The sequence below is a fragment of the Embiotoca jacksoni genome, unplaced genomic scaffold (assembly GCF_022577435.1).
Source record: "Embiotoca jacksoni isolate LCO1_2020_lvr unplaced genomic scaffold, fEmbJac1.0.p SCAF_1, whole genome shotgun sequence".
NCBI classification, from domain to species: Eukaryota; Metazoa; Chordata; class Actinopteri; family Embiotocidae; genus Embiotoca; species Embiotoca jacksoni.
The window spans coordinates 1,124,299-1,146,443 of NW_027185229.1; the positions used below are offsets into that span (position 1 = coordinate 1,124,299).

Consider the following 22,145-nt stretch of genomic DNA (forward strand, 5'->3'; position numbering starts at 1 on the left):
GTTGTCTGATGCAGGCGGCGAGGCTTCCACACCTTCGTGCTGCGACCTCACTGTGGCGAAGCCGGACCCATCCACCACCTGGTGTCTGGTTTCATGCTGTCAGAGAACATCTCCCACGGGCTGCTGCTCCGAAAGGTCAGAGCGCCACACAGTGGACGGTTCGCAGAAGACGCCGCCATGAGATAATACATACGAATGGATTTTTAACATTGAGAATGCATTTGACTGCTAGTTTGGAAATAAATTATTTTTGCAGATGTTGTGATGAACTCGTGGATCCGTTTTGTTGTTAATAAAGAGTGTGAACAGAATACTCCTGTCTACATGTCTCTGCAGCTGTTTACTGGTTCTTGTGTCTCTGTCTTGTGTCTTTCCGTCTCTGTGATGTGTCTCAGGCCCCTGTGCTGCAGTATCTTTACTATCTGGCTCAAATTGGCATCGCCATGTCCCCCCTGAGCAACAACAGCCTGTTCCTCAGTTACCACCGCAACCCGCTGCCGGAGTATCTGTCCCGAGGCCTCATGGTGTCTCTGTCCACCGACGACCCTCTGCAGTTCCACTTCACCAAGGTCAGCATTTAAAGTACACGTGACAATATCAGGAGTGAAAATGGTTTGTTTCCTGGTGTGTGACGTGTGCTTGTTGCTCCCAGGAGCCCCTGATGGAGGAGTACAGTATTGCAACTCAAGTGTGGAAGCTGAGCTCCTGTGACATGTGTGAGCTGGCGAGAAACAGCGTCCTCATGAGTGGATTTTCACACAAGGTAAAACACTATAGTTTATTTCTCTGTTCATGTATTTGTGTGTCAGGTTTCATACACTCAACATTAACATTAGGATGTTCCTCATGCCCAGGATGAGACCACATTTCCCACAAACCCCGTCACTTCCTGTTGTTCTGGCTAGCTAGCAGCAGTTTGTTTTGATGGTGAGAGGAGCAAATATTGCTGCGATTCAGAATCTCATTAACGTAGCTTTTGAAAGTGACTTTTTTTTATCATATTATGGACGACATGCTATAGTGTGACTTTTATATCATATTTGCTTGTGTTTCCATTCAGGCCAAGAGCTACTGGTTGGGCCCCAGTTATTTGAAGGAGGGTCCTGAGAGCAACGACATACGGCGTACTAACGTCCCTGACATCCGCGTGGGGTACCGCAGCGAGACGCTCACCGAGGAGCTTCACCTCATCATCCACGCCGTGCGCACTGAGGAGCTGGACACTATCGACGAGGAGGACTCTCTGACCATGGGTCCTCTGCCCGGACAGCGCTGACATCACCTGGTCTCATCCCAGAGATCCCCGACCCTGCAGTCCACTCAGCACGTCACTGAAGAGCTTCTATTTACAGTATAAACACCAACCGTCACTGTAGAGGCACCACACACACTCTGACAGCTAACAGCTACCAAACAACCAAGAACACAGAGCTGTCTGATCACCGAAAAAAACAACAACCGTACATCAGTTTATTTTTACGTTTCCCCAGATGTTTTTAAGCGACAGCCTCTATTTCCGTTGCGTCTCAGTCATCATGAAGGTTTGCAGGGATAAGCGTCAGGGTTTTCACTGAACGAGCAGCAGGGAAATGTGTTTGTCCTGCCAAACCCATCTGAGGATCCCTGTGATGTTTTCAGTGATGTGTTGTCACCAGAAATACTGCAGCACATAGCCAGTAGTATTTATAGATGCACTCACAACTCGCACAATTCAACTTTATTAAACCTCTTCTCAGCGTTGCTTCCCTTCCGCTCTACAGCCATGCTGTTTAATCATCACCTTTATTCCACGACACTGAATGATTATAGATGCAGTTATATTAGAATAACATGATTGTTTTGAATGGCTTTTGGGATGACATACTGTACAGACATTTCATGACATTTTGGAGGACATAATATAGCTTTACGAATATTGTCAAAAAATTTCATAAAAACATCACAGTATAGCATGTCGTCCAAAATATGAAAAAAAAAAAGTCATGCTATAGCGTGTCGTCACGATGTCATAAAAACATCATACTATAGCATGTTGTCCAAAATATCATAAAAAGTTATACTATAGTAAGTCGTCAAAATGTCATAAAAACATCATACTGCAGTGTGTCTGTCAGGAGTCCCGTTTTAATCCGTGGAGCCTGATGAGGTTTTAAATCGTTAATTTCGAATGGTTCTTCCGTGATTGTAATGAGCTCAGAGAGGAAAGCCTCGCTGGGCCTCAGGTGAAGAGAACAGCTGACTGTCTGTGGTTCACTGCAAACATTCCTCCAAGCAGACTTTAGCTGCAGATGAAACAGAAAGTGGTTTTGGTTTGACGGTATATTTTTGTGTTCGAGGAGATATAACAGACAGGCGTGCGTTGTAGGTTTTAATCACAGCACAAATAAATGTGGATAAACTCTCAGCGTTCCCTCACTGTGAGGCCACGAGGGCCCCGATCCCTCTCATTCCTTCAAGCAGACAGTCCTGGAGGGGTTCCCCTTGCATGCAGTGCACTGTACATATGCACCGACCAAGCCAAGACTTCACAGTGCCTTTTCATTTGTAGCTTTGAGCACTGCATGTCCGGTTTCTCTCTGAATCCCTGCAGCACACGTCGCTTCTTGTTTCCTGCGTCGGCACGCAGCACGTCTCCGTGCCGGTCCGACCTCCACCTCGATGGAACTGAACGCACCAGCCGCATGCTCGGTGTGACGTAGCGTTTACCTCCGAGGAGAAAAGTTAATCTGTCTCTGCTTTTTCTTTCTTGCATGCCTGCATGAGATAATGGATGGCAGGAGAGAATGAGTTGTTTACAGCAAGCTGTAATGTAAAGCATCTTAATGAATTCAGGGCTGCCGACCAGCTTTTAATTCTTCTGTTTGTAATGAAGCAAACAGACTTCAACTGTAGAAATCATGCCGACCATGCTGGGACGTGGTTCCGACCGCTGCACGGTTCCTGTAGCATTTTGTTTTTAACCTGGTTAAAGCAGGCGTCAGATTTTGGCATCACGTGCTGCGTCTCCCGTGTTCAGAGAAGAGTCCGTGTGAACGGCCGGCGCCCTCTTGTGGTATTCTCGACTTCTGAACTCTGAACAAACATCACAACTCGTGAACTCGAGGCGTCTAGAAAATGTAGAGTTCTGACGTGGTGAATACCACGAGACACGGACTCTTCTACACGGTGAACACGACCGCAGCAACACACTCATCACGTGATCACGCGCTCTGACCTCCGACCTCTGACCTCCGACCTCCCATCCAACTGTGAGCATTCTAGATAAACAGTCGAGTAACGTGACGCCGAGAATATAAATACAAATGAAGTTTATTATCAGAGAATTAATCAGAAAAGTTACATAAATATCTGAAGTATTATGACATCTATGGTACGTGTTTGCTTTATAGATGATTAGACTAAAAGATGGGAAACAATCTTTGTTCATGAAGAACACATAAAGTAGCTTCTACGTGTGATTGTCGGATGTTATGTATAAAGTGTATTTTTTTAAAGGCAATATAGAGATAAGAAATTTTATATTCATGATGTACTCATGTTAAGATTTAACACTCACTTTTCTTTCTGTAGACCATTGTGGATTAGTATTATCTAAATAAGGTTTTATTATTTTTACTAAGTAGAACACGTTTTACTATCTTCAATATCACAACAGCTGTTTTCGTTTCGTTATTTCTGGCAACTCATTTTTTTCAAGCACAAATATAACGTCCACAGTAGACAGATTAAAGATCTTACACACACACACACACACACACACACACACACACAGTCCATCCATGAAAAGACTCGTCTCCAGCCGTTCTGTGTGAAAATGTTTTCATTTGAGCCGAACTCCTGATGGATTGAAATCTTCTCCGTCTGTCAGATTCACTTCATTATTGGCCTTTTACTGATTTCAATGTTTAACAATCATCTCGTTGACGACACATTTTTTACTGTAAACATGAAAAGTATTAGTGTACTCTGCTGTAACGACCTGAACCTTCTCCATCCATTCACCCTACCTCACCAATACTGATCTCTCTTCTTCTGCAGCACAACATTGTGCTCAGCATCTACAGCTAAACTCAACAATTCATAGTTTGGAAAATCAGAGAATTGTAAAATTACAATTTCCTGTAGCACAAGTTGTCTTCAAATTTGTTTTCCACCTTCATGAAGCGCCACATTGTGGGAAGGTTGGAGACTAGTTGACTGACAACGAAACAACCAATCACAGCAGCGTACGCCGAGTTTGGGCGGAGCTTAAAAATCTATTTTAAAATCAAGTTGTTGTGGAATATTTCTGATTAAACGGATGAATCTCAGAGAACACAAACAGCTGAGAAGACATGAAGAAACTGTTGAGTTTCCTCTGAGCAGAAACACAAAGTTCACTCAGACGTCACGTGTTCACACATTCACACTCTGTAAATCATCATGTTCACATTCATATGTTTCTGTGCATTACGTTTATTTTTAAACGCGTCTATTTCTGTTCATAGTCAGGTCACTCTTATTAATTTTCATGTCCATGGATGTGCAGCGGTATTATTGCCTGCGATGGACAGCCGGCTCACATGTAACGTCTGAACAACCAATTAAAATAAAGCATGTTAACTCACTAAACTTGTATCAGACTTTTATTTACAGCTCACAGTCACCAGAGTTTAGGCTCCTGTTTTGTTTTTACAGAATTCAATAGTATTATTATTCCACATACAGATCGACGAATTGCTCTCATTTATATTCATTTACACTTAATTCTATAATGTGCTGATTTGATTACGTGTTGAACCTTTACTAATGTACATTATGTTATCTCAGACAGTATTCAGTCCCTCCAGGACCTTCTGTGATGTTTTGATCAAAAATGTGTTGATTTAATGGTGGATTTAAAAAATAATCGTGACGTAGTTTGTGGAGTTTTAAGTGAGTTTTTTGCAAAAGAATTGCGGAAATTAGAAAAGTAAAAAGAATTTAGATTTTTTTTTTTTTTTTTTAATCCTGCTGCACATCACAGAAATATTTTACTTCTTATCTTTTTTATTTATTTATTGAACTTGGGCTCAAAAGAATTCGGCGCATTTTGCCAAATTGCAGGCCACCACAAACATTGTTTGAATTTGTGTTAACTATTGGGATTTCCTGGAGAGACTGAATAAACAGCATATTTCTTGATTCCAAAGGAGACTAAATACACATGTATGTGAAGTTTATTCCTTTATTCCTTAATATTAGCTGAAAGTTCTGGTCCAAGAAAACGTCCTCTTCTTCTGTCCTCCTCGATGTCTATTTACTGTAGTTAGTCTCTTAACTGGCAGCCTGAAGTGTTAAAATAGGATGGGGGGGGGGGGGGTACTTCAGCGTCCATCAGTGTGACTCTAATAAAATCTTATATGAAGCCACTTACAGTCATGGTGGACCTCACTGCTTGTAACTGGAAGAAGACTCGTCCTCCGTCCTCGGGACACACCGTCTTCAGCTCCTCTCTGGACATCCCCAGAAGCATCGAGCCGCTCAGCACGCCGAGACATCGCACAGTGCTGCAGGACATCGGGAACATTCATCTGTTAATTCATGAGTTACTGAACCCAACTGCATCGTGTGTCGGATGAGTCGAGGCAGAAACACAATCAACAGAAAAAACAGAATTTAATGTCCAGTTAGTTGAATGTCCCTTTAAGTTAAGAACACGATGCTTCAGCTGACGGATGCATTCTGCAGATTTACAATCTAAAAAGGTGTTTTTATCATCTTATTATTTGACTCTTGTTTCTGCCTCTGAATGCTTCTGTCCGTCCATCACAGGGAGGACAAACAAACAGAACATTATAAAGGAGCTGATCATGTTATTTCAGTCATCAGTCAGAGGTCTACATCTGTTACTTAAAGATGATCAAAAATAATAAGTTCATAGATGATCACATTTATTTAGGACTAAAACACAAAACAAAAAGATTTCAGCTGGATTTATAAAGTTCAATAAATAAATACAATTATTGTCTGTCTGAAGATTTAATACCAGATTTGAAGCTAGCTGTACTTACATTTTACTGAAGCCCTTGTCTTCGAGCCAGGCTTTCACTTCTGCTGGCTTGGACTTCTTCGTGAGGACAGGAGGCATCACCGTTAGCTTTGGGAATGAAATTGTAAAAAAAAAAGGAGTGATGTTAGTTTAATGTAAAGATGAAAATCTGAGAATAAAAGGACTGCAGACGATGAAGTTTAAATAAAGCTTCCATTTTGTGATTATTCTGATCCATTTTCTCAACTCTCAACACAACTTTATTTAATATGATTTTTGTCAGAAGGTCTGAGGATACAGAAATGTAGTATGCGATGTTGTCGTGGTAACCACCTCGTCACTCTGCTCGTCATCACCCTCCAGGACGTGATTGGGTACGAAGCCTTCCTCCTCTCGTCCGTTCCTCACCTTCCACCACCGCTTCGACATGTCCAGCAGCTGCAGAGGGACAAAGAACAGAACTACCGACGATCCACAAGAACGGCGCGGCTTTTTATTTCGGTGGCTTCAGTTCCTGATATGATGGAATAAACCAGCAGAAGGAGCTCCTGAGTGACGCTGAGACTCACCTCCACTGTTTCTCCTTTTCTGACGGTGAGCTCTCGATGGTTTCGTGAAACGAAGTCAGACTTTACACGCATGAGTCGCAGAACCGTCTGACCTGAGCTGGAAAACACGTACAAATAATTCAAATGTTGAACTTTCAGGTTTGAAAATTACACAGAATTAGAGTTCACATGCATTAAAATACCGTGATTTCTGAGGGCGAGGCGGTGGCATCCATTTGGAAGGAGTCTGTGCAGAGAAAATGGAGTTTTTTCATTTTTGATCTCTTTATGATGCTCACAAACTGCCCTTCTGACTGTGAAGGTTTACCTGGTCAGGTGCAGGTTGTGGACTCTCCTGTCTGCTCACAGGTGCCCTGGATGGATTCCCTCCTCTGGGTGGAGGAGCTGCCGTCCCTCCTCTGGGTGGAGGAGCTGCCATGACCTCCGGAGGCTGCCAGCCATCAAAGAACTCCAGCGTGTAGGTCGGGATGTCCTCATCGTCCTCTGGCCACTGGGTGCTGGAAATATTGTCAGAAATCACACCTGAATATCAACCAGACACTAAATTGTTCATAAATCGAGCAGAGTTGTGATGAGCTTTGGGTCTCAGTGAGTTTTTTCTTTTGTACCTGGGGATGTTCCAGGCGTCTCCCAGCGTCTGCCACAGCAGGTCCTCCTCCGAGGACGCCTCCTCACTCATGAGACGGATGGACAGCGGCGACAGCAGCGGAGCCACGATGGTCGGCGGCAGATCGTCGGGGCAGTGAGGCGTCACCTGGAGGGGAAAGGAGGAGTCACTGTATGAACATTAAGATTTGAAGAAAAGTGTTAAAAATGTATTAAAAATAATCCGTTGCTTTTCAAAATAAATGACAAAACTTCATATTAAAATGTTTCATATTTGATGAAATGAGATTATAAATGTGTTTTTGAAATTTTAACAGCGATGAGAGATTTTAAAAATGAAAACTATAAAATTCTAGAGTCACTTACGAGCACTAACATGGAGAACAGGGAGTGGACGAGGTCGGGAGCGCTGGGGTTATTGATCTTTCCATTGAGCTCGCCCTTTCAAAATAAAACACACAACTGAACGTTACAGAGTGAACAGGAAGCACACGGAGCCTGATGACAGTGTGGGAATGTAATAAATGGAATAAATATAATAAATGGAAATAAAAACACAAACCAGAAGGTTGAAACCAAATTTGATTTTATGGAAACACTCCGCAAATTCTTCTGCAGGCGGCATCCCCTCCACGGCTGAAAAAAGATTTACACATCACAATATATGATTTTTTTTTTAAAGAAAAACCCATTTTCTAAATACAATATACAACATAAATAGGCATGTACACAGACCACATGTGGTGTGTGTCTGTCTTCAGTTTTTACATTTACCTTTCCCTTTTTTCTTTTTCTTCTTCTTCTTCTTCTTTGTATTTTTTGCTTCGACTGCAGCGATTTTTCCCACGAAGATTTCTATGTCGCTAAAAATATGATTCAGAATATCCTGTAAAGAAATAAAAATAAAAAAAATTATTCCCGTTTCAAATGTGCAGAAATAAAATACGTTGCAGGTGTTTGCAGCCTCGTTTATGAAGGACACTCACCACGTTCCTGTCCATCTCTGTGTACGGGCGAGGAAGAGGAGGGGAGGGTTCTTCTTCATGGTTGGAGGGCTGTGGTGATGGAACCTCCTTTCTCGGAGGTGGAGGTAGAGCTTCTTCTTCCTCTTCTTCCTCCTCCTCCTGAGGAACCAGCTCAGGCACCTGTACATTATCCTCCTCTAGACACACAACAACTACAGGTGAGTATGAGGGAATAATCAGTCAGCTGTGTGTGTGTGTGTCTGTGTGTGTGTGTGTGTGTGTGTGTGTCTGTGTGTGTGTCTGTGTGTGTGTGTGTCTGTGTGTGTGTCTGTGTATGTGTGTGTGTGTGTGTGTGCGTGCGTGCGTGCGTGCGTGCGTGCGTGCGTGTGTGTGTGTGTGTGTGTGCGTTTGTGTGTGTGTGTGTGCGTGCGTGTGTGCGTGCGTGTGTGCGTGCGTGCGTGCGTGCGTGCGTGCATGTGTGCGCGTGTGTGTGTGTGTGTGTGTGTGCGTGCGTGTGTGTGTGTGCGTTTGTGTGTGTGTGTGTGTGCGTGCGTGCGTGCGTGCGTGCGTGCGTGCGTGCGTGCGTGTGTGTGTGTGTGTGCTGAGCCTCACCGTAGTCCGGACTGCTCCACTGTAGAACCGGGTGGACTGCCGGGTCTTCAGGTTCTTCATGGAAGGGTTCCACCGGTGGTTCTGCAGCGCTGCTTTAAAAATGTGAGAGGAAATCTATGAAGCTTAAAGTCTGCCGACGTAAAAATAAATAACGGAGGACACCTGGGTCTCAGATAAGAATATTTGACCTTTAAACACCAGACACAGGTTGCATTACTCAAAGATGAAGCTACATCAAATCTTCACACGTGTCATGTGAGCATTGTGCCCTAAATTACAAGAATGAATGAATGAAGTATTAACGTGCTTCACAATAAGACTATTTTTCAGAAAGAAGGAAGTGTGTCCATGCTGTGTTTCCGGTACCTGAGTCCTAAGTCCTCCCTCCTGCGTGACAGCAGTCGTGACAGATCCCTCTGAACGTAATCAGCCTGTAAACAACAACAAACTGTGACTCAGTCCTCAGAGATGACATCACATGTCTCCCCGGGCTCGTCCTCACCCTGACGCTCTCACACTGCAACATGAAGACGGTGGCGGTGTGTCTTCTCTCCGGCCGAACCGACACCATCAGCAGGGAGTTGTACACGCCGACGTCCAGCACGGCCTTCAGCTCCTGGACGTCGGCGATGGCGACGGACTCCAGCTCCTCCTGTGGACACGCAGCAGACGCACCGTCAGACAGCCGGAGAGTCGGGACGGACGGAGGCGCAGACATCAACGCTTCCTGCTCACCTTGGTTTCTACGTCTGTGAGCAGCAGGTGGGCGCCGCGCGCCTCCAGCAGCATGCTCTGACCCCACACACTGCACATCTGGTCCAGCAGCTGCAGGCGCTGCACGCAGTCCGACAACGTTCTCAGACCTTTCCCATCCAGCTCACAGGTGAACAGGTGCTGCAGCACACAGCAAATAACACACATCAACACACACACACACACACACACACACACACACACACACACACACACACACACACACACATCGACACACACACACACACACACATCAACACACACACACACACACATCAACACACAGCAAATAACACACACAGCAAATAAAACACACACACACACATCAACACACACAGCAAATAAAACACACACACACACACACACATCAGCACACACACACACACACACATGAACACACACACACACACACACACACACACACACACATGAACACACACACACATGAACACACACACACACACACACATGAACACACATGAACACACATGAACACACACGAACACACATGAACACACACGAACACACATGAACACACACACACACACACATGAACACGAACACACAGAGGACTCATCAGACCAGGTGACGTGTTAAAGATAAGCTTCTGATACTTCACCTCCACTCTGTACTGGAACTTGTTCATCTTCTTGTTTATGGACGCTGCGTACGCCTTCCTCTGCACTGTGGACACATAACGCACGGCTATAATAAATCAGGATAATTGAATAATTCACAAATGAAAACTGGACAGCTGTAATCAGTGTTAACTTACAGTAAAGTGACTTTGCACTCTGCCTGGACAGACCGGACAGCTGCGACGCCGTCTCATCCGTCGTAGAGTAACTGCTGTCACAACAGAGACACCAATCATCTTTTAATGAATGAAACAATCAATCTACTGATCAACAAACCACATTAAAGTCATACTTGGACTGGATGGATCCGGCGTAGCTGCCGAGGGGACTGTTACTCCGGAACATGCTGACCTACCACACCTGCAGGAACCACACGTGACATGAATTAAACACACCAGCAATGACTCACCAGCTCAAAAATAAACCCATAAATCAATTTGGCAGCTTCATCGTTCTCACTGGAGCTAAAAAAAAGACTGGAGTTTGAATTAAAAAACTTCTACATAGGATCAAAATAAAATGTGTTCATTTATACCTCAGTTATTAGCAAACATCTTTATGGTGCTGTTGGAATAAAAGATTTAATATTTTAAATACAGGTCTGCTGACAATGTTACATCACAAATCTATTAGAAGTGACCACAATAAAACAAACTAAACAGCTTTCAAACACAAATAAAAACATTTTACATCCAACAAATCTTCTACCTGATTTAAATCTAGCCTCAAAATGTGTTGAATAAATATCTGAAATTTCTTAAACATAATCCAAACTCTCAGCAAAGTCCTTACTGCACATAACTGACACAAAACTATTAAAACATCCACATAACTGACACAAGACTATTAAAACATCCGCATAACTGACACAAAACTATTAAAACATCCACATAACTGACACAAAACTATTAAAACATCCACATAACTGACACAAAACTATTAAAACATCCAAATAACTGACACAAGACTATTAAAACATCCAAACAACTGACACAAAACTATTAAAACATCCACATAACTGACACAAAACTATTAAAACATCCAAATAACTGACACGAAACTATTAAAACATCCACATAACTGACACAAGACTATTAAAACATCCAAATAACTGACACAAGACTATTAAAACATCCACATAACTGACAAAAAACCATTAAAACATCCACATAACTGACACAAGACTATTAAAACATCCAAATAACTGACGCAAGACTATTAAAACATCCACATAACTGACAAAAAAACATTAAAACATCCAAACAACTGACACAAAACTATTAAAACATCCACATAACTGACAAAAAAACTATTAAAACATCCAAATAACTGACACAAAACTATTAAAACATCCAAACAACTGACACGAAACTATTAAAACATCCACATAACTGACAAAAAACCATTAAAACATCCAAACAACTGACACAAGACTATTAAAACATCCAAATAACTGACACGAAACTATTAAAACATCCGCATAACTGACACAAGACTATTAAAACATCCAAATAACTGACAAAAAACCATTAAAACATCCACATAACTGACACAAGACTATTAAAACATCCACATAACTGACACGAAACTATTAAAACATCCACATAACTAACACAAGACTATTAAAACATCCACATAACTGACACAAGACTATTAAAACATCCAAATAACTGACACGAAACTATTAAAACATCCACATAACTGACACGAAACTATTAAAACATCCACATAACTGACACAAGACTATTAAAACATCCACATAACTGACACAAGACTATTAAAACATCCAAATAACTGACACAAGACTATTAAAACATCCAAATAACTGACACAAGACTATTAAAACATCCACATAACTGACACAAAACCATTAAAACATCCAAATAACTGACACGAAACTATTAAAACATCCAAATAACTGACACAAGACTATTAAAACATCCAAAAAACTGACACAAAACTATTAAAACATCCAAATAACTGACACAAGACTATTAAAACATCCAAATAACTGACACAAAACTATTAAAACATCCAAATAACTGACACAAGACTATTAAAACATCCACATAACTGACACAAGACTATTAAAACATCCAAATAACTGACACAAGACTATTAAAACATCCACATAACTGACACAAAACTATTAAAACATCCAAATAACTGACACGAAACTATTAAAACATCCACATAACTGACACAAGACTATTAAAACATCCAAGTAACTGACACAAGACTATTAAAACATCCACATAACTGACACGAAACTATTAAAACATCCACATAACTGACACAAGACTATTAAAACATCCAAATAACTGACACAAGACTATTAAAACATCCAAATAACTGACACGAAACTATTAAAACATCCAAATAACTGACACAAGACTATTAAAACATCCAAATAACTGACACAAAACTATTAAAACATCCAAATAACTGACACAAAACCATTAAAACATCCAAATAACTGACACAAAACTATTAAAACATCCACATAACTGACACGAAACTATTAAAACATCCACATAACTGACACGAAACTATTAAAACATCCAAATAACTGACACAAGACTATTAAAACATCCAAATAACTGACACAAAACTATTAAAACATCCAAATAACTGACACAAAACCATTAAAACATCCAAATAACTGACACAAGACTATTAAAACATCCAAATAACTGACACAAGACTATTAAAACATCCAAATAACTGACACGAAACTATTAAAACATCCAAATAACTGACACAAGACTATTAAAACATCCAAATAACTGACACAAAACTATTAAAACATCCACATAACTGACACAAAACCATTAAAACATCCAAATAACTGACACAAAACCATTAAAACATCCAAATAACTGACACAAAACTATTAAAACATCCAAATAGCTGACAAAAAACCATTAAAACATCCAAATAACTGACACAAGACTATTAAAACATCCAAATAACTGACAAAAAACCATTAAAACATCCAAATAACTGACACGAAACTATTAAAACATCCACATAACTGACACGAAACTATTAAAACATCCACATAACTGACACAAGACTATTAAAACATCCACATAACTGACACAAGACTATTAAAACATCCAAATAACTGACACAAGACTATTAAAACATCCAAATAACTGACACAAGACTATTAAAACATCCACATAACTGACACAAAACCATTAAAACATCCAAATAACTGACACGAAACTATTAAAACATCCAAATAACTGACACAAGACTATTAAAACATCCAAAAAACTGACACAAAACTATTAAAACATCCAAATAACTGACACAAGACTATTAAAACATCCAAATAACTGACACAAAACTATTAAAACATCCAAATAACTGACACAAGACTATTAAAACATCCACATAACTGACACAAGACTATTAAAACATCCAAATAACTGACACAAGACTATTAAAACATCCACATAACTGACACAAAACTATTAAAACATCCAAATAACTGACACGAAACTATTAAAACATCCACATAACTGACACAAGACTATTAAAACATCCAAATAACTGACACAAGACTATTAAAACATCCACATAACTGACACGAAACTATTAAAACATCCACATAACTGACACAAGACTATTAAAACATCCAAATAACTGACACAAGACTATTAAAACATCCAAATAACTGACACGAAACTATTAAAACATCCAAATAACTGACACAAGACTATTAAAACATCCAAATAACTGACACAAAACTATTAAAACATCCAAATAACTGACACAAAACCATTAAAACATCCAAATAACTGACACAAAACTATTAAAACATCCACATAACTGACACGAAACTATTAAAACATCCACATAACTGACACGAAACTATTAAAACATCCAAATAACTGACACAAGACTATTAAAACATCCAAATAACTGACACAAAACTATTAAAACATCCAAATAACTGACACAAAACCATTAAAACATCCAAATAACTGACACAAGACTATTAAAACATCCAAATAACTGACACAAGACTATTAAAACATCCAAATAACTGACACGAAACTATTAAAACATCCAAATAACTGACACAAGACTATTAAAACATCCAAATAACTGACACAAAACTATTAAAACATCCACATAACTGACACAAAACCATTAAAACATCCAAATAACTGACACAAAACCATTAAAACATCCAAATAACTGACACAAAACTATTAAAACATCCAAATAGCTGACAAAAAACCATTAAAACATCCAAATAACTGACACAAGACTATTAAAACATCCAAATAACTGACAAAAAACCATTAAAACATCCAAATAACTGACACAAGACTATTAAAACATCCAAATAACTGACACAAGACTATTAAAACATCCAAATAACTGACACAAGACTATTAAAACATCCACATAACTGACACAAAACCATTAAAACATCCAAATAACTGACACGAAACTATTAAAACATCCAAATAACTGACACAAGACTATTAAAACATCCAAAAAACTGACACAAAACTATTAAAACATCCAAATAACTGACACAAGACTATTAAAACATCCAAATAACTGACACAAAACTATTAAAACATCCAAATAACTGACACAAGACTATTAAAACATCCACATAACTGACACAAGACTATTAAAACATCCAAATAACTGACACAAGACTATTAAAACATCCACATAACTGACACAAAACCATTAAAACATCCAAATAACTGACACGAAACTATTAAAACATCCACATAACTGACACAAGACTATTAAAACATCCAAATAACTGACACGAAACTATTAAAACATCCACATAACTGACACAAGACTATTAAAACATCCAAATAACTGACACGAAACTATTAAAACATCCACATAACTGACACGAAACTATTAAAACATCCACATAACTGACACGAAACTATTAAAACATCCACATAACTGACACAAGACTATTAAAACATCCAAATAACTGACACAAGACTATTAAAACATCCAAATAACTGACACGAAATTATTAAAACATCCAAATAACTGACACAAGACTATTAAAACATCCAAATAACTGACACAAAACTATTAAAACATCCAAATAACTGACACAAAACTATTAAAACATCCACATAACTGACACGAAACTATTAAAACATCCACATAACTGACACGAAACTATTAAAACATCCACATAACTGACACGAAACTATTAAAACATCCAAATAACTGACACAAGACTATTAAAACATCCAAATAACTGACACAAAACTATTAAAACATCCAAATAACTGACACAAAACCATTAAAACATCCAAATAACTGACACAAGACTATTAAAACATCCAAATAACTGACACAAGACTATTAAAACATCCAAATAACTGACACGAAACTATTAAAACATCCAAATAACTGACACAAGACTATTAAAACATCCAAATAACTGACACAAAACTATTAAAACATCCACATAACTGACACAAAACCATTAAAACATCCAAATAACTGACACAAAACCATTAAAACATCCAAATAACTGACACAAAACTATTAAAACATCCAAATAACTGACAAAAAACCATTAAAACATCCAAATAACTGACACAAGACTATTAAAACATCCAAATAACTGACACGAAACTATTAAAACATCCACATAACTGACACAAGACTATTAAAACATCCAAATAACTGACACGAAACTATTAAAACATCCACATAACTGACACGAAACTATTAAAACATCCACATAACTGACACGAAACTATTAAAACATCCACATAACTGACACAAGACTATTAAAACATCCAAATAACTGACACAAGACTATTAAAACATCCAAATAACTGACACGAAATTATTAAAACATCCAAATAACTGACACAAGACTATTAAAACATCCAAATAACTGACACAAAACTATTAAAACATCCAAATAACTGACACAAAACTATTAAAACATCCACATAACTGACACGAAACTATTAAAACATCCACATAACTGACACGAAACTATTAAAACATCCACATAACTGACACGAAACTATTAAAACATCCAAATAACTGACACAAGACTATTAAAACATCCAAATAACTGACACAAGACTATTAAAACATCCAAATAACTGACACAAAACTATTAAAACATCCAAATAACTGACACAAAACCATTAAAACATCCAAATAACTGACACGAAACTATTAAAACATCCACATAACTGACACGAAACTATTAAAACATCCACATAACTGACACGAAACTATTAAAACATCCAAATAACTGACACAAGACTATTAAAACATCCAAATAACTGACACAAAACTATTAAAACATCCAAATAACTGACACAAAACCATTAAAACATCCAAATAACTGACACAAGACTATTAAAACATCCAAATAACTGACACAAGACTATTAAAACATCCAAATAACTGACACAAGACTATTAAAACATCCAAATAACTGACACGAAACTATTAAAACATCCAAATAACTGACACAAGACTATTAAAACATCCAAATAACTGACACAAAACTATTAAAACATCCACATAACTGACACAAAACCATTAAAACATCCAAATAACTGACACAAAACCATTAAAACATCCAAATAACTGACAAAAAACCATTAAAACATCCAAATAACTGACACAAGACTATTAAAACATCCAAATAACTGACACGAAACTATTAAAACATCCAAATAACTGACACAAGACTATTAAAACATCCAAATAACTGACAAAAAACCATTAAAACATCCAAATAACTGACACAAGACTATTAAAACATCCAAATAACTGACACGAAACTATTAAAACATCCAAATAACTGACACAAGACTATTAAAACATCCAAATAACTGACACAAGACTATTAAAACATCCAAATAACTGACACAAGACTATTAAAACATCCACATAACTGACACAAAACCATTAAAACATCCAAATAACTGACATAAAACTATTAAAACATCCAAATAACTGACACAAAACCATTAAAACATCCAAATAACTGACACAAAACTATTAAAACATCCACATAACTGACACAAGACTATTAAAACATCCAAATAACTGACACAAGACTATTAAAACATCCAAATAACTGACACAAAACTATTAAAACATCCAAATAACTGACACAAAACCATTAAAACATCCAAATAACTGACACAAGACTATTAAAACATCCAAATAACTGACACAAGACTATTAAAACATCCAAATAACTGACACGAAACTATTAAAACATCCAAATAACTGACACAAGACTATTAAAACATCCAAATAACTGACACAAAACTATTAAAACATCCACATAACTGACACAAAACCATTAAAACATCCAAATAACTGACACAAAACCATTAAAACATCCAAATAACTGACACAAAACTATTAAAACATCCAAATAGCTGACAAAAAACCATTAAAACATCCAAATAACTGACACAAGACTATTAAAACATCCAAATAACTGACAAAAAACCATTAAAACATCCAAATAACTGACACAAGACTATTAAAACATCCAAATAACTGACACAAGACTATTAAAACATCCAAATAACTGACACAAGACTATTAAAACATCCAAATAACTGACACAAGACTATTAAAACATCCACATAACTGACACAAAACCATTAAAACATCCAAATAACTGACACGAAACTATTAAAACATCCAAATAACTGACACAAGACTATTAAAACATCCAAAAAACTGACACAAAACTATTAAAACATCCAAATAACTGACACAAGACTATTAAAACATCCAAATAACTGACACAAAACTATTAAAACATCCAAATAACTGACACAAGACTATTAAAACATCCACATAACTGACACAAGACTATTAAAACATCCAAATAACTGACACAAGACTATTAAAACATCCACATAACTGACACAAAACCATTAAAACATCCAAATAACTGACACGAAACTATTAAAACATCCACATAACTGACACAAGACTATTAAAACATCCAAATAACTGACACGAAACTATTAAAACATCCACATAACTGACACAAGACTATTAAAACATCCAAATAACTGACACGAAACTATTAAAACATCCACATAACTGACACGAAACTATTAAAACATCCACATAACTGACACGAAACTATTAAAACATCCACATAACTGACACAAGACTATTAAAACATCCAAATAACTGACACAAGACTATTAAAACATCCAAATAACTGACACGAAATTATTAAAACATCCAAATAACTGACACAAGACTATTAAAACATCCAAATAACTGACACAAAACTATTAAAACATCCAAATAACTGACACAAAACTATTAAAACATCCACATAACTGACACGAAACTATTAAAACATCCACATAACTGACACGAAACTATTAAAACATCCACATAACTGACACGAAACTATTAAAACATCCAAATAACTGACACAAGACTATTAAAACATCCAAATAACTGACACAAAACTATTAAAACATCCAAATAACTGACACAAAACCATTAAAACATCCAAATAACTGACACAAGACTATTAAAACATCCAAATAACTGACACAAGACTATTAAAACATCCAAATAACTGACACGAAACTATTAAAACATCCAAATAACTGACACAAGACTATTAAAACATCCAAATAACTGACACAAAACTATTAAAACATCCACATAACTGACACAAAGCCATTAAAACATCCAAATAACTGACACAAAACCATTAAAACATCCAAATAACTGACACAAAACTATTAAAACATCCAAATAACTGACAAAAAACCATTAAAACATCCAAATAACTGACACAAGACTATTAAAACATCCAAATAACTGACACGAAACTATTAAAACATCCACATAACTGACACAAGACTATTAAAACATCCAAATAACTGACACGAAACTATTAAAACATCCACATAACTGACACGAAACTATTAAAACATCCACATAACTGACACGAAACTATTAAAACATCCACATAACTGACACAAGACTATTAAAACATCCAAATAACTGACACAAGACTATTAAAACATCCAAATAACTGACACGAAATTATTAAAACATCCAAATAACTGACACAAGACTATTAAAACATCCAAATAACTGACACAAAACTATTAAAACATCCAAATAACTGACAAAAAACCATTAAAACATCCAAATAACTGACACAAGACTATTAAAACATCCAAATAACTGACACGAAACTATTAAAACATCCAAATAACTGACACAAGACTATTAAAACATCCAAATAACTGACACAAGACTATTAAAACATCCAAATAACTGACACAAGACTATTAAAACATCCACATAACTGACACAAAACCATTAAAACATCCAAATAACTGACATAAAACTATTAAAACATCCAAATAACTGACACAAAACCATTAAAACATCCAAATAACTGACACAAAACTATTAAAACATCCACATAACTGACACAAGACTATTAAAACATCCAAATAACTGACACAAAACCATTAAAACATCCACATAACTGACACAAAACCATTAAAACATCCAAATAACTGACACAAAACCATTAAAACATCCAAATAACTGACACAAAACTATTAAAACATCCAAATAACTGACACAAGACTATTAAAACATCCAAATAACTGACACAAAACTATTAAAACATCCACATAACTGACACAAGACTATTAAAACATCCACATAACTGACACGAAACTATTAAAACATCCAAATAACTGACACAAGACTATTAAAACATCCAAATAACTGACACAAGACTATTAAAACATCCACATAACTGACACAAGACTATTAAAACATCCAAATAACTGACACAAGACTATTAAAACATCCAAATAACTGACACAAAACTATTAAAACATCCACATAACTGACACAAAACCATTAAAACATCCAAATAACTGACACAAAACCATTAAAACATCCAAATAACTGACACAAAACTATTAAAACATCCAAATAACTGACAAAAAACCATTAAAACATCCAAATAACTGACACAAGACTATTAAAACATCCAAATAACTGACACGAAACTATTAAAACATCCACATAACTGACACAAGACTATTAAAACATCCAAATAACTGACACGAAACTATTAAAACATCCACATAACTGACACGAAACTATTAAAACATCCACATAACTGACACGAAACTATTAAAACATCCACATAACTGACACAAGACTATTAAAACATCCAAATAACTGACACAAGACTATTAAAACATCCAAATAACTGACACGAAATTATTAAAACATCCAAATAACTGACACAAGACTATTAAAACATCCAAATAACTGACACAAAACTATTAAAACATCCAAATAACTGACACAAAACTATTAAAACATCCACATAACTGACACGAAACTATTAAAACATCCACATAACTGACACGAAACTATTAAAACATCCACATAACTGACACGAAACTATTAAAACATCCAAATAACTGACACAAGACTATTAAAACATCCAAATAACTGACACAAGACTATTAAAACATCCAAATAACTGACACAAAACTATTAAAACATCCAAATAACTGACACAAAACCATTAAAACATCCAAATAACTGACACGAAACTATTAAAACATCCACATAACTGACACGAAACTATTAAAACATCCACATAACTGACACGAAACTATTAAAACATCCAAATAACTGACACAAGACTATTAAAACATCCAAATAACTGACACAAAACTATTAAAACATCCAAATAACTGACACAAAACTATTAAAACATCCAAATAACTGACACAAAACCATTAAAACATCCAAATAACTGACACAAGACTATTAAAACATCCAAATAACTGACACAAGACTATTAAAACATCCAAATAACTGACACAAGACTATTAAAACATCCAAATAACTGACACGAAACTATTAAAACATCCAAATAACTGACACAAGACTATTAAAACATCCAAATAACTGACACAAAACTATTAAAACATCCACATAACTGACACAAGACTATTAAAACATCCAAATAACTGACACAAAACTATTAAAACATCCACATAACTGACACAAAACCATTAAAACATCCAAATAACTGACACAAAACCATTAAAACATCCAAATAACTGACACAAAACTATTAAAACATCCAAATAACTGACAAAAAACCATTAAAACATCCAAATAACTGACACAAGACTATTAAAACATCCAAATAACTGACACGAAACTATTAAAACATCCACATAACTGACACAAGACTATTAAAACATCCAAATAACTGACACGAAACTATTAAAACATCCACATAACTGACACGAAACTATTAAAACATCCACATAACTGACACGAAACTATTAAAACATCCACATAACTGACACAAGACTATTAAAACATCCAAATAACTGACACAAGACTATTAAAACATCCAAATAACTGACACGAAATTATTAAAACATCCAAATAACTGACACAAGACTATTAAAACATCCAAATAACTGACACAAAACTATTAAAACATCCAAATAACTGACACAAAACTATTAAAACATCCACATAACTGACACGAAACTATTAAAACATCCACATAACTGACACGAAACTATTAAAACATCCACATAACTGACACGAAACTATTAAAACATCCAAATAACTGACACAAGACTATTAAAACATCCAAATAACTGACACAAGACTATTAAAACATCCAAATAACTGACACAAAACTATTAAAACATCCAAATAACTGACACAAAACCATTAAAACATCCAAATAACTGACACGAAACTATTAAAACATCCACATAACTGACACGAAACTATTAAAACATCCACATAACTGACACGAAACTATTAAAACATCCAAATAACTGACACAAGACTATTAAAACATCCAAATAACTGACACAAAACTATTAAAACATCCAAATAACTGACACAAAACCATTAAAACATCCAAATA

The 22,145-nt window shown here is 36.4% G+C and overlaps 2 protein-coding genes across 5 annotated transcripts in view; one reads left to right on the plus strand and one right to left on the minus strand.

Annotated features, from left to right (window-relative positions):
* Positions 1-4,605, plus strand: part of LOC138200794 (AMP deaminase 2-like) — a 31,164-nt gene extending 26,559 nt beyond the window's left edge. For all 4 annotated transcript variants that reach the window (XM_069153689.1, XM_069153681.1, XM_069153699.1 and 1 more), the window contains 4 exons: positions 15-135; positions 396-569; positions 653-763; positions 1,061-4,605. In XM_069153689.1, coding sequence (XP_069009790.1) covers positions 15-135; positions 396-569; positions 653-763; positions 1,061-1,276 — 622 coding nt within the window. In that variant the 3' untranslated portion in view covers positions 1,277-4,605. The remainder of the gene's footprint in view (positions 1-14; positions 136-395; positions 570-652; positions 764-1,060) is intronic.
* Positions 4,606-5,344: 739 nt separating this feature from the next.
* On the minus strand, positions 5,345-10,498 carry eps8l3a (EPS8 signaling adaptor L3a). Its single transcript, XM_069152585.1, has 18 exons — positions 10,446-10,498; positions 10,291-10,364; positions 10,135-10,199; positions 9,498-9,656; positions 9,265-9,414; positions 9,129-9,193; positions 8,763-8,854; positions 8,172-8,347; positions 7,960-8,071; positions 7,748-7,821; positions 7,552-7,626; positions 7,188-7,333; positions 6,887-7,076; positions 6,762-6,805; positions 6,580-6,676; positions 6,344-6,448; positions 6,033-6,118; positions 5,345-5,528 (listed from the first exon to the last, which is right to left on the minus strand). Exons 1-18 carry the CDS (start codon positions 10,496-10,498, stop codon positions 5,378-5,380), a joined length of 1,914 nt encoding a protein of 637 aa, XP_069008686.1. The 3' UTR covers positions 5,345-5,377.
* Positions 10,499-22,145: the final 11,647 nt, after the last annotated feature.